Here is a 15,165-nt window from a genome sequence, read left to right on the forward strand (position 1 = left end):
AGGAGAAACCAGATTTGGACTGAGGGCAGGGGGTCAGAAAAGCAGCGGGAGGGGGAAGTATCACAGGTTGTGAGCAGCAGGTCCAGAAAACACAAGCTCAAAAGAAAAACCCACTCTCTGTGCTGAATGCACATGTGTGTGTGTGTGTGTGTGTGTGTGTGTGTGTGTGTGTGTGCTTTTCCTGTTTTTGCCCAGTCTGGAAGGATCCGGGTTATGAGCCAGGAGTCATAACTTTGACAGTTGAGTCTCCTTAATGGGAGAATGTGAATCCAGACTTCGAGGGCCTGTGCTATGGCCTTTGGGGAGTGGGGATGCTGGCCGAGCACAGCAAATCACTGCAGAATGACTTTTGACTTCTTTCTGTGACATCCCAAGTTCTCCTTTTCTAGACTCAGGGCAATGGGCAGGAGTGTTTGGTCCTTAGAACATTACCCAGAAGCCCTCACATGTTGTCATACATCCAGAATCACCAGCTTTGTGTTTTGCTGGAGCATGTGCGGTCCTCTCCCCTCATATTTCAAGTGAGAAGGATTCCAGCAAAGACATCCCACGGACGGAGGGGGAGGGTGCTCTAAGGGAACTCGTGTGTTTTCCTGCTGTCTATCTGGGAACACAATCTTAGAGTCTCAAAAAAAGGAAATGAGAGTCGTACTGAGGATGGTGGGGGCAGTTTGGGGCTTCCTGTCCTTGAAAGCAGCGCCTGATTTCCTGACGTCACAAGACCCAAATGTCTGGGTGTTGTGGGCCAAGCTGCAGAGTGTCCAGGCCAAGCTTCAGAAATGTACCTGTTTTCAGTGTGGATCTGACTGATTTCTCACCCGGAAGAGAGAGTGCAGAGGCAGCTCAACTAGTGCGAGTAATCCCAGGACTCCTGCTCCCAGCTGAAGGGGCCTTTGCTGAGATTTCTCCTTCCTCTAATTAATCCTTGTCAGTGAAAGCAGGTGCGCAGGCCACACTGGCTTCGTCCCATCTGAGGGATGGGGGAAAGGCCTCATTTGGCCACACAGAGTTTTGTCAGCATCAAAGACCTCCGCTCAGCTACTTTCAAATAACCAGCAAACCAGCAAGTTCCATGTTGACTCCTCCTGGGCCCTTTTAGAGCCAGACGGATAAGGAACTCGTCAAAGGAGAGACTTCTAAGAGCTATTTTACAGTTATTTTGTTTCAGTTTGAAATCCACTTGAGGTCTGTTCAGAGTTACTTAGTTAACAAAATTTATTTGGGATGATAATTGAATACAAAAAGAAGAACATTTTCTAGTTGGCTTTGTAAAATACATATCTTTGTCACAATAATAAAATTAAAAGTCAACCTGTAGTTATATGGTGCAATGAATGGGGGAATCTAACATTACCTACCTCCACTGAGACATCTGCTGGCATCAGACACCTCAGTTCAGCACCTGATGAAGAAGTTTCCTGTGAACCTTGATTCCATTAGATGGTCATGTCAGCAAAGTGTAGAAAAAATAATGTCAGGGTTTCAGAACTTTAAAATATACTCTTCAGCCAACCTACACATTTTTTCTAGTAGATATTTTTATCAGCCAGAAGGGAAAAAATGTTCTGAAAAAGTTATTGTTCCAGAAGCTGTAAAAATGTTAATTTTTGTATCATAGTACATGTATCTACACCTCCAGTAAAAACAGCTATTCTTCTAGATAAGGGGCATCTGTTGCATTTTGTCTGCCCAGCGACTTTCCCTTTTTGGAGCCCTGCCCCCCACACACAGGGCTGTTGATCACATAGCACATTTCCAGTTAGAGCTGTGTATGCTCTAACAACTCATGAGCGGGAGCATGGCCCATGCAAGGCCAACCAACTCATCCCTGGAATTCTAGCAGGAGCCTTGTGGAACCATGGGGGTTTCCTCTGGATCGGAGGATACTGCGAGTCTAGAGCATTTGTGCCAACCCTGCCACTCCCCCAAAAAATATAACTGCAGGAGAAATCCCAGCAGGTGAAAGGCAGAGAGTTCTGGCATTGCCGAAACCCTGAGGTCAGTGCAGACCTGGACTTCTCAGTTACCCGAACCAATGCATTCCCATTTCCAGCATATGCACAGTTGCATTGGGTTTCTGCATATGCAGCCAAACTGGCCTTGAATAACACATTACCAAAGTCTGCAAGTCTTACTGCAGTTATCCCTACATAATAAAATCGTGGGTCTTGGGCTTTGTCCAAACGCAGGTGTATCAGGAGGACTGTGGCAAAATATTTACTCTCTACAATGCTACCTTGGTTACCCCTGCTCTTGGGATCCCCCCAGACCTGTAAGTCATGGACCTGGCTGGACGCCCAGGTGACCCCACTTGACTCTCTGCTGGGCATGGCACCATCATCTGTCTAGCTGCAAGCCCGCCTGTCGGGGTGATTCATTATAACAGGTCTCTCGTGCTAGACCTGAGTAGGGGAATGTTTTTGGATTAAACTAGTACCTGGTTAATAGTAGTCCCTCTACAACAGACACGTTCAACAGTGAGACTGTCACCCCTTTCTTCTCTCTAAGACCAGCAGGGAGTCAGGAGTAGAAGCTGTGTAGCTGCAGCAGGACCCGGGAATCACAGTCACGGCTTTTATTTGGACATGCCGAGAAGTTCCTATTCAACCTCTCATTTAATTGCCACACTACACCCCAAGATTTGGAAGGGTCATGATATTCTGCAGATAAGGAAATTTAAGGTGGAGAAGAAAAGTGACTTGCTGAAGTTCACACTATGTGGAGGGGGTGAACTGTATCTATCTAGCTCAAAGGTCCCTCTCTTTCCTCCATGCACTGCCTCCCTGTCCCCTCTTTGCCCACCCTTTCCTCGCTCCTTCTGCTCTGCAAGGACAAGGACAAGGACTAGGACCCCGGCTAGAGTGAGGCTCTGTGTTTCAGACTAAGGAGGGGGAATCAGGCTGTGGTAGGCAGCCTTACCTGGAAATAGATGTTTCTATGTGAAGATCCCTATAGCATTCCATAATACTACTTATATTTGACACTAAATCCCATTGTAAGTCACAAGATACTAAGGGACCCCAAGAGTGCAGAGTAGGGGGAGCAACCTCTTGGTTTGCGCTGGGCCAAGGGGTCCTGAAAACCAGGACTTCTGATATTAAAACTGGAAAGGTTCCTGGAAAACAGAAACAAGAGGGTCACCTTCAGGATGGGCCCTGGAGGACTTTTCCACAAAGAGACTTATTTTCACCTTCATGGGGTCCAGTCACCTTTATTCACTATGGTAAGTAGTGTTTTTCAAATTTTTTGACTATAACCCACAGTAATAAATACATTTTACATCATGGCCTGGTGCACACTCAGAAAATAGATATAGTGGAAGTGAAGAACTCGTATCTAATGAACTCTGATATCCTCTATTCTATTCTGCATCATTAAAAAAACTGCTGGTTAACAAAATACTAAATTGATTTCAAGACCTACCAATGGGTTGCAAAACATGGAAGAAAAATTTACCAATGAATTCTGCGAGGCCAGCATTTCTTGGATATCAAACCAGATAAAGATAATACAAGAAAAGAAAATACCCTCATAACATGGAAGCACAGATTCTTAACAAAAATTTTGCAAATCGATCCAACAATAATTTATAAAATGACCACGTGGAGTTGATCCCAGGGATGCAAGGTTTATTTAACATTTAAAAATCAATCAAAGTAATTCACATATTGATGAATGGAAAAAGAAAAAACATATAACTATCTCAATAGATGCAGAAAAAGCATTTGATAAAACCCAATATCCATTCCTAATTTAAAAAGTAAACCTCACATAAAATTAGTGAAAGAAGAGAACTTTCTTATATCGATAAAAAGCATCTATGTAAACCCTACAGCTAACATTATACTTAATGGTGAAAAATCAAATTATTTCCCTAGGATCAGGAATAAGACAGGAATATCCACTGTCACGATTTCTAGTCAACACTGTAGTGGAGGTTCCTAGACAGTCAATAAGGCAAGAAAGGAAGTAAAAAGCACCCAGATTTAAAAGAAGGAAGTAAAATGTCTATATTTACAAATGGCATGATCGCCTAGGTAAAAAATTTTATTGAATCTTCCAAAAAAGTATTTAAACTAATAATTTAGTTAAGCAAAGGTATAGATAGAAGATAAATATATAAAAATCAACGTTTAAACAATCAGAAATTGAAACTAAAACCATTTACAATAGGATGAAAAAATGTAAAATATTTAGGAACACATTCAAAATGAAACAATTCTAAATGTAAAATTTAAATCTATAAAACTTCTAGAAGAAAATCTTTGTGACCCTGGGTTAGGCACATATGATTCCAAAAGCAGAATTCATTAAAAATAATAATATATTTTACTTCAGAATTAAGAACTCTGCTCTTTGAAAAACAGAGTTTTCATTCTTTAAAAGGAGGAAGACAAGTCATAAACTGAAAGTAAATATTTGCAAATCACACATCTGATAAAGTACTTGTTTCCAGAATATTTAAAGAACTCTGAAAACTCAACAAATAACTCAATAATTGGAAAAGCAAATATTTCAAGTAAAAGAAAAAAGATAAGAAAATTTAAACAGACACTTTATCAAAGAATACATTTGGATAGTATTTAGCACATTAAACAACATTAGTTATAAGAAAAATGCGAATTTAAGCCACTATGAGATACCCCTATGTACCTACTAGAATGGTTAAAATTAAAAAGACTAACCATAGCAAGTGTTGGTGAGGATGTGAAGCAAATGGAACTCTCATACACTGCTGGTAGGAATGTAAAATGATAATCACTTTGAAAAAGTTTGTCAGTTTCTTAAAAAGATAAGCAAATACTTACCATATGGTCCAATCATTCTGTTCCTATATACTTTCCCAAGAGAAATGAAAAGTTGTGTGCATACCATAACTTATATACAAATGTTCATAACTGCTTTATTAATAATAGCCAATAACTGGAAACAAGCCAAATGTCCATCAACAGGTGAACGATAAACAAATTGTGGCATATCCATATAACAGATACTACTGAGCAATGAAAAGGAATAAACTATTGACATAGGCAACAATGCAAAAGAATCTGAAAATAAATATGCTCTATGAAAGAAGCCAGACAAAATTCCTTTTATGTAAAATTCCAGAAAATGCAAATTATTCCATAGCGACAGAAAGCCGGCTAGTGGTTTTGCCTAGGGATGGGGATAAGGATAGCGCAGAGACGTTCAGGAGAGAAGAATTACCAAAGGGCATGGAGAAATGTTTCTGAGCGATGGGTATGTTCTTAGCTTGATTGTGATGGTGGTTTTACAGGTGTATACAGATTCATAGGTATATTGAAACATGTGTGGAGTGTATTGTATTTCCATTATATCTCAGCAAAGTTGTTTTAAAAAAACAAACAAACAAAAACCAAATATGATTGGTTTGGTCAGCACCCAGCACAGTGTCTTTTAAGATAAAATTGCAAGTGCAGTTGACCCTTGAACAACACAGGTGAACTGTGCAGGTGGATCCAGTTATAAACAAATTTTTTACATGAATATACAGTCAGCCCTTCATATCCCTGGGTCTCATATCAGCAGATTCAAGTTTTTTCGATCCATGGTTGGAAATCCATAGATGTAGAAGGCTGACTATATGCACTGTTCTATGCCATTTTATATAAGAGACTGTTCAAGGGGCTCATCTCAGTTTATCCTTGGAATACGGAGCCACCAGCTTTCCATCTCCTGACCACAGGCTGGTTGTCCATATAGAGCATCCATTGCCCTGAGTCTAACCTGCCCCTTATGGAAGTGAACTGTCTACTTCATCAATGCCATTTTAGGGCATATAATATAGTGTGTGATGACTCTTTTTGGTTTTGGAACACATTTTCCAAACTATTGCTTATCCATTTTCCATTTCTGCCTTAGAGCAAATTTTCTGCATTGGTAACTAGTTGAAAAATTCAAAGTTAGCTTAGGTCAGACATCCTCCACTGCTCCCCATATTTGCTTTCTGCCTTCCACAGTAATCGAAATCAAAATTTGCAAGTGTCTGTAAATACTTATATTAAACGAAGGCTCTATATAATGGGAGGTGTTGTGATTATTAGGATATGAACTCCGTAGAAGGGGTAAATGAAGAACATGGGGAAGAGGAGTGAGGTCCAGGCTAACAGATCAGGGGACCTGAAAGGCTCTGCCCAGTGGGGCCATATGGATGCCTGATCACCTGAAACAGTGGGTCCACACCCATGCAGACCCTCCCAGAGGCCCGAATATCTATTCTTACTCAGATCAAATTGAAAAGTGCATAAACTCTATTAACACACACAAATAATGGAGAAAATCACTGCAATTTCTAGGAATTCGCTCACTTCTTAAAATCTATTTATGGGCTGCTGGTTTAGAACCCTAAGAGATAATAGATAGATGTTCCCGAACACAATAGTCTTTATAAGCTCCATAGTGTTTGCTGGGTGCTTTCATCACTAGGCTGCATTTGAGTTGCTGGCTGACAAGGGAGTGCCTTGTAACTAGTTCAGACACAGATGCAGATGACTTATCTATTAAATTGTTGATTCTCTTTGAAGATGGTCCTCATGAACATTCATTTCCCCAAATTTAACATATTATTGTTCATTAACCCCACCTTCAAACTGAAGACCTCAAAGAATTCTACCAGCAATGACATTTCATTCTCCAACTACAGAAGGGGAGGAGGAACTGAGGTTCAGACTCCCAGTGTTGAACCGACCTAGCAAAGTGACCAACAATTTAAGGTAGAGGTGACTCACTGTCCCTTTTATCATAATTTTGAAGTGCGAGATGGGGTTGGGGGTTCCCAGAGCAGGATTCTCCAGAGGTCAGTATCCAGGTCCCTCCTCCTGGCACAGTGCCTGCTTTCGTCCCCCTCGAGTGGTCTGCTATGTTTTGGTTTTGTTTGTTTGTGTGTTTTTTGCCTGTGACTTTGCGAAATATCCCGGGAGGAGAGACAGAAAGTCTTGGTCTCCGCGAACAAGCACAATGTTGCTTTCAGCTTAAATATCCACTGGGAAACCTCAGGGTTTTCAATGTAATCATTATGGAAAACAGAAATTACAAAAGGAAATAATTTAATGTCATCCCTTGACCCCTATTGGGATTCAGTCTGACCTCAGTTTATCTTTTCTTTGGTGGGTTTTAAGTCTTGAGAAAACTGCCCAAGAATGAAGAACCCAGAAAGGATGTGGTAGATTTGTGTTGGGGGTGGTGGGGCGGGAAAGACGTTTAAATCTGGTAAATAATCAAACTATAGTACCTGGTGTTATTTCTTCTTTCCTTTCGCCTTATACGAATTAACACACTCCATCGCCGACTAGGGAGAAACTCCTTCTCTAGGACGCGCTAGTCTAAGCCAGCGTGTAAAGTCACCACGCCCCGATGACCTGTTTCCCTTTTCAATCTTTGATCTCCGCAGTGAAAACCAGCTCTCGAGCCCGGCGGCTGGTGGGAGCTGGCGGCCCCGCCCGCCCGGCGCGGCCCCGAGGCCAGTCCTGCCCCCGGCCGCGAGCCCCGCCCCGGCCACCCCCGGCAGCGCCGCCGCCTCCGCCCAGACCGGCCGCGAGCCCGAGGTGGTGCTGCCGCTGCCGCCGCCGCCGCCGCCGCCGCCGCCGGGATGTGACCTTCAGAACCGCCTGCACAGGATGACCGGAGCCACCGCCCCGCGGCGCCCGCGGCTCGCTACGGCCTCCCGGGCGCTCTGACCGCGCGCGCTTCCGGCCGTAAGCCCGGCTCCCGTCCCCGGTCCTCGTCCCTGGCCCCTGGCCCCCGGCCTCGCCATGCCGCCGCCGCACGGGCCCGCGGCCACCCTGGGCACCGCGCTGCTGTTGCTCCTTCTGGCCTCGGACTCCGCTCACAGTGAGTACCACGCGGGGGCCGCGGCGCCGGCGGGATCAAGAGACCCTCCCCCGCAAAGACCCCGCTATCCCCCGGGGCATGGGCAGCGCAAGTGCCCGCACCCCAATCGGTCCCCGTACTCCTCGACCCGTGCGCCCCGCCACTGCATCCTTGGTCCCGCTGCTGAGAGAACGGAGTGTGCGGGGCCGGAATTGACAGCGCGTCCCCGCTCTCTCCCCGCTCTCTCGCTGCTCCTCCCCGCTTCGCCCTCCCTCCCGCGTCCGGGTAGCCGTGATGCTGCGGGCGCGCGAGGCAGCGCAGTTCCTGCGGCCCAGGCAGCGCCGCGCCTACCAGGTCTTCGAGGAGGCCAAGCAGGGCCACCTGGAGAGGGAGTGTATCGAGGAACTGTGCAGCAAGGAGGAGGCCCGGGAGGTGTTTGAGAACGACCCCGAAACGGTGAGCGCGGGGAAGGCGCGCGCGGGTGCGGTGCTGGGAGAGTAGGGAGGTGGGAGGTGTGCGCCGGGGTTCTTGGGATTCCGCGGCTGGGCGGAACCGCCTTGCGTAGTGTTAGGGCAGCAAGGTCATCTCGAGCGCTGTCCCTGCAGCACTGCGTTTCTGGGGATATCCATCCGTACGCGCCCTGGTGAGGAGCCCTCGGGCTCCTCTAGAACCTCAGACTTCCCTTCTCGGAGGCTGAGGTGAGTCCTTTATTGGGGGACCGTGCCGCGTCACACCCAGAACTCTTAAATACGGAGACATGGTGTTCAGGAATGGTGAAAGGGCAGGGATGTAGGGCAGCTGGACCTTGCCCCACTCTCAAGCCTCCTCTGCACCTTTTCAGCCCCTGTTCTCTAGGTGACCCCCAGGTGCTCCTGTTAGCCGGAGGCAGCAGACGTTTAAGTGGGGTCTCGTTGAGACCCCGCAGTTCTCTTCGTGAGCAGGCCTCTGAAGGCAGCCACCTTAAAGGAAATATACAATATATGACATTTCCACCAGAATGAAATACAGGCTGTTTTTAAAATGTGAAAGAAATACCAGGATTAAAAAACAACAACAACACAAACAAACAACTTCCTACCTCCCCTCCGTCTTAGCTGGATTGGAAGTGAGAGCTGGGGCTGCCCAGGCTTCTTGATCCTCATGAAGAAGGATGGAGGGTTTGCCTGAAAGAGGAATGGAAAGATGTGAAGGCTAGATTACTTGGCAGCAGCTGGTCCCAAAATATGATTACGGGAATAGTGCTAGAACATATATGGAAGGGGTGGCACAGGAAGGAGAATGGGGTTATGGGGACCTCAGCATGGAAAGGAGGAAAGGACACACACACACACACACACACACACACACACACACCAGCCCCTTCCAGCAAGGTGCTCTCTTAGAAGCAGCTAGTGACTTCAGGAGCCTGGTGGAGCTGACTCAGGACATATTTCTATTAATAATGTCCCTGTGAATGGGGAATTCAGGACAACTGACTGCAGGGAGCAGCCCAGGTGTGGACTTGGCGTCTGTGCAGGAGCTGTGTGAGAACATTTGGTGGTTATGACCTGTGGGACCTGATGGAAGCCTTAGGTGTTTATCTGTTCTGGGACAAATGACTTCGGAAAGTAGATGGTATAGAAATGGGGTGGACTTAAATTCTGTCAATTTATGCCATGAGGTTGGTTCTACCAGATTTTTTTTCTTTTAAAGAATCTTCTGGGATAAAATAAATGTCACATGCAATAAACGAATGGCTCTGTGTGATGGAGGCAGGCTTCTTTTGGATTTATATTTCTGATAGGCTGACTTGACAATCTCTTCTAGGTCCCCTTTCTGAAAACAAGCTTTAAAATGATTGACCTCTTTTGTATAGTTCTCTCTGGCGAGGTTAATCGTTCCTGTAGCTGAGCTATGATAGGGTTATTTTCTCCAGTGTTACTGCCCTCAGTATCAATAACACGGTTTCAATCCTGTCATCAGGAGCAGTTTGTCAGCCTTTTCTGGCTCCGCTGTTTTCCCGTTTCTTTAATGATGAATCCTGGTGGCCCAATGAATCATGCCCCTGCAGAGGATTTCTGAAGGTCCTAGCTGCAAGGCTGAGTGCTTGGCCACTCGAGGTCACTGCCCAGCTGTGGGATTGTGTGACAGGTGCAGTGTTCTCCATCTTCATGCCCTAACCTGGACGTTTGCTTGTGCAGAAAGTGTGGGATGGGGCTTGCGAGTGACAAGAATTGAGAGCAACAAGGCTGCCACCCACCCAACCAGCCCCTCTTCTGCCCCAGCTCCTGCTTGTCCAGGACATAAAAACCCTGACCTGGCTTTCCCTTGCTGTCTGGACATACTACACATTAACCACAGTGCCACTCTTCCCAGAATCTTAATCCCCTCTCTGATTTTAATTGCTTTTATGTTGTAATTTTAACTTTATTTGCAAATGTATGGAGTGAGGACAAGAAAAAGAGAAAAGTGTTCACAACCTCATAACTTTAATGCAACCACTCTACTTTTAGCGTGTGTCTGTGCAGGGACTTGGCAATTCCCTGTGAGGTCTTGGCTTCCCTCCCTTCCGAGGCACAGCTGAGTTGCTTTAGTGCTGTGGGTGGGGGGCGTTCTCTCTCACAGTCTGGCCCCATCAGGGGTTTGTAAAACTCCTTTTCATATCAAAGCCTTCTATAACTTTCCAGAACTCTGTCCTACTGCCCAACCTCACCCCCAAATAGTAATTATTTTTTCCGTTATTTATCAGCTTTCCAAGTTGGACTGGTTAGTCTTGTGTTTTCCTTCCCAATGAGTTAGAATGCCAGTCCTTCATTTTAACTTGAACCCTGTATCTTGTGTAGACTGTTGTATAGACTGTGTGCTCTGTTGTCTGGATTTGGCCTTTGATGTGTTTTCCTTTTCCTTGAGAGGTGGTGTGGAATGCTGGGAGGAGCCACTTTAGGGTTAGGGGTCAGGAGTCAGGGTTAAGGGTTATGGGGCTGATTCGAATCCCAGCTGCTCCAGTAGATCAGTTGTCCACTTTGATGTGTCTGTGTTTTCCGCTCCATCCATCTCCTCTCTCTGGGGAGATCCATGTTCCCTGGAGGTGGGGAGACTCTTCAAACACAATTCATTGCAAACATATCTTAGTAAAAACAGCACTTTTGAAAGAGGAGGTCCTATGAAATACCCAATGAGTTCCTCTGCTCCAAAAAGTTTGTGGCTCTCACTAGGAAATATTTCTTCTTTGCCTTCAAATGTAGCTCATTTTACATTTTTTTGATTGAGGTTGATGGAGTGATCCAGGATGATGAGCACTGACCTTGCTTAGTACAAGAAGTCCCCAGGACCTGGCCATGTGACTGTCACAAGACCTCGAGGGCCACAGTGTACTGATGTGAAAGGCTGCACCAGAGTTTGGCATTTCTTGGACTATGATCACCTGATCCTCTCATGGGGTGCCAGTCCTCATAGGCCAGGGCCACCTTCATGGCCCACCTTGCTATCTACCGGGTTAGGATACTGGAAGCAGCTAGCCTATCCTCAACGTGTCTAGCCCAGTTGTAGTCACACAGCTGCCCAGCTTTGGCTCTGCCTTTGGTGGAGTTTACAACACTGCTGTTTCCAGAGAAGGCAGCACTACCTATCCCATTCCCATTCCTGGGGCTCTGGGGGCACCCTGGTAGAGGAAGCCCCAGGTCGGGGCTGGGAGAGCTAGAGTGGGAACTTGGGCACCTGGAGCCAGCTCTTTGCGCTGCAAACTCCCTTCCTAGAATTTGGAATTTGAAGGTTTGTGCTTATTGAGCACATGCTGTGTGTTGGGTGTACTCTAGGTCTTCCTTTCTGATCTTTCCAAACTGGGTTGTCTTCTTTTGAGGGGGTAGGGAAGGCGCCTGACCTTCAAAGCTCTTCTCCTTTCAGCAGGTAGCCGTTCCCACTGTGGCTCTTCCTGATTCCTGGGGTTATCACATACCTGTGCTAGAAAGGTGCCTTCATGACTTTCAAGCATCCTGGCCACCTTCCTTCCTAGTGGCGGATGGTCTCCCACCCACATACTTTTGGGCCCTAGGAAAGTGTCCCAAGCCACCCATTGTTGCCACTATTAATGCCTGCCCCTTCTCTCCAGGGCCCATGGGGTGATTACATTCCCTCCTTATCTTGTTTCCTTTTATGGCGTTATTCTTCCTTCCTGGCATTTCCCTCTTCCTTGCTTTTCCTCCTTCCAGGACCCTGAGTAGGCAATCCCCCAGCTGTCTTGCAGGGGTTCTCCTGAGTTCTTTTGAAAGCTCACTGAAGCTAGTTCAGCAGGATGACCTTTCTACTTAAAATCTTTAAGGCGGGTGGGTTCGAAATACCTTAAAGACATCATCTCAGTTATCATCTTTTGCTTCCAGAAGGATTCTGGATAAAAGGACCCCACCCCCACTGCTGCCCAGGTATATGTCACCACTTGGCAGCACCTGGTGCCTGACCCTGCAGCTGAGCTACGCTTGTTGGTAGGAACAAAATTCTAGGCTATAGGTTTTGACCCCACTACCTGGTTTAATCTGAGATACAAACAACAATATTTACAATATTTGCAACTGGCTAGTGGTGCACCCTGAGGACTTCACAGAAAGTATGACCACTGGCCTATGCTGAAGTGCATTTGTATTCGCCCCTCACACCCCCATATCTCTCTGTCTCTCTGTCTTTCTCTCTCTCACTTTTCTCTCTCATTGTCTCTTTCTGTCTGTCTCTGTCTCTGTCTCCCTTTGTCTCCACCCCCATCTCTCTCTCTTCCATCCTCACTCCCCATCCCACCAGCTCTCACAGGCCAAGAGGGAGGACCCAGTGGTGGTGATGGGTTCTCTACCTCGGAGGGTTTGGGGATACAGTGAGTTTCAGAGCCCCACTGCTGGCCATGCCTTGAACTGCATCTGCTCTCCAAGGACACCTGTCTTCCTGCGATCCTGGATTCTTTGGGGACAGCTTGGAGAGGGGCACCCCCTACAGAGGTGAAAGCCCTTCCCTCAAGTCTTGCCTTTTGGGGTGACCTAAGGGGTCTCATGAGAGCAGAAGTGGGACCCAGCAACAGGGTGAAGGAGGAGGAGGAGGGGGACCTTGTCACCCCCAGTGACTTGCCTCTGCAGTGCAGGTCCCTTGGGTGTTGACACTTTGGCTGTGACCTTTAGGACAGCTGCTGCCCGCCAGCACCCCTTTGCCCCGTAACCCCCACTCTGCCTGACAGCAGCCCCCCAATACACACACATATACACCTATACACACCCAGACACTCACGTAGACACAGTCACACACTCACACATCCACATATACACACAGACTCGGACACATAACACGCATATGGACACACGCAAAGGCGCAGTAACAGACAGTATGCCCACATAGACACATGGACACACGGAGACACACACAGTCACACACTCACACATGCACAGACACACTTGCACATACTCTTCTGTCTGTGAATTTGGGATCCATTGAGAAGCGAGCCCAGGTCCCTTGCCCTGTGCAGGCTCAGCCCCTGTTCCTTTCTTGGGGTTCAATCTCTAGGGAAACATCCTGATCTCAGGGGAAGTAGCTCTGTTCCCACTGACCACGATGGGCCAAGGCCTCCCTCCTGGGACCTTTCTCACTTGGGCTTTTGCCACTGGAGACCTGAGGAAGCTTGTCACAGGGCTGGGTCCCTGAACTGTTGTTCGACCGGTTGAGCTTTCTCCGGAGTTGGCTCCTGCACAGCTCAGAGGCCTGCAGACAGCTGGTTAGGCCAAGGCCAGCACCCGAAGGTTCCCAGAGCCCAGGCTGCCACTCCCCCAGGAGTGGGCCTTGAGCAAGAGACAAACCCTGTCTGGCTCACCTTACCCTGTCGCCTTTTATTGCCCCCGCACCTACCTGTATGTTTTTTTTTTAATCCCAGGAGCCTGCAGGGACTTAGAGCCAGGCTCTCCAGCGTAATAACAGGCCAGGCTCCATAAAGTACACCTCATCCTCGCCAGTGCGCTTAACATCTGCAGAAAACCAATTAAAGACATTTTGAAAAACACTGAACGTCTGCCTTTGTTATTTAGGAACAAAACACCCTTTTAAGAAGTTGATACTTAACGGCCTGTTTCTTGAGATTCCGAGTGGCTGGGGCCAGGACATTCCAAGCACTTCCCAGGTTATTAGGCTGCAGTACCACTGGCAGATGTCCGAATTTCTTCATGCTTCATTTTCCTTGTTTTCCTAAGGTCAAAATTGGGAGCTGTTTCTGTAATGCACAGAGTAGTTGCGGTTTGAGGGTTGGTATTTGATGTTGGAAATACTCTGTGCCTCTTCAATGGTTATTATAGTCCAGTGATTTCATTGTAAACTTGGTGCATGTGCTCGTAAATTTTGACCTTGACAGAGTAGTTCATTAAAAGCTTTAAATTGATTTTTAAAGCAGAGTTGGAAATGGAAAAAGTTGAGAATGGCATCAGTTCTTTATTTCCCTCTGACGAAAGGACTGATCTGCTTTGATTGATTGCATTGATTAAAAATATAGTATTCAAGATAGATAGTACTATGTTACTCTCATACTCGTTATTATCATACTTATTTTGTTGGACTTTTTTTTTTTTCAAATTGTAGGTGAAATTTGTTTCTTTCTAGTGTTAGTGCCATGATAATAAAATACATTTTTTTCCACACCTATCCCCAAAACCTGACATCTAGACCTAGTTTTGTGAGAACCTCCTCTTGAAGCCTTGCACTCCTTGAGAATCACAGCTGGGCTCAGCCAGCTCCCGGGGTCAGCCTTGCACTGGTCATTGCTGTGGCCGCACACTCAGCCACACAGGGGCCCCACTGAAGCCAGGCTGGGACCGTCTGCCCAGGATGGCTGGTGCGACTGGTGGCTGCAAGTGCAGCCTCCCTGGGACCCTCTGCTGTGGGCACACATTTCTTTAGCGCGATGCTTCAGAATGAAATGGAAGAACGTCTTAGGAGGTTCCCATCAGCAGTTGTTAGGGGGCCCATAAACGAATGTGTGTTTGTGCTTCCCACATGCCTCATTGGGTAGCAACTTTTCAACTTCAAAGGCAAATCCACTGTTCGTGATGTCGGAATTTGTTGCCTGAGTCTGCACTGTGTGCTTGCCGCAGCCAGTCTTCAGACACGTTCTCGAGTTATTCTTTATATATATCACACTTATCCTTGGCTGGATGCGTAGTAATCACTTGCACAGTATGATTTAGTATGGATCCAGAGAGACACCAAAACGCACTTAAACTTCCCTTTCATGAGCCAGAAACAAACAAGAATTTTGCAATAATATCTGTGGCGAGTCTCAGGCCTCATCGTGCTCTAGGCACTCTCGTGAAACTAAGTCCCAGGAATCCAGGGACTTGCTCG

At 46.6% G+C, this 15,165-nt stretch overlaps 1 protein-coding gene across 1 annotated transcript in view; it reads left to right on the forward strand.

Moving 5' to 3' along the window:
- The first annotated feature begins 7,772 nt into the window (after positions 1 to 7,772).
- GAS6 (growth arrest specific 6) overlaps positions 7,773 to 15,165 on the forward strand; it is a 43,950-nt gene continuing 36,557 nt past the window's right edge. Inside the window, exons 1-2 of the mRNA XM_039878752.1 lie at positions 7,773 to 7,851; positions 8,120 to 8,286. Coding sequence (XP_039734686.1) covers positions 7,773 to 7,851; positions 8,120 to 8,286 — 246 coding nt within the window. The remainder of the gene's footprint in view (positions 7,852 to 8,119; positions 8,287 to 15,165) is intronic.

Source organism: Pteropus medius, unplaced genomic scaffold, assembly GCF_902729225.1.
Source record: "Pteropus medius unplaced genomic scaffold, Ma_sr-lr_union100, whole genome shotgun sequence".
NCBI classification, from domain to species: Eukaryota; Metazoa; Chordata; class Mammalia; order Chiroptera; family Pteropodidae; genus Pteropus; species Pteropus medius.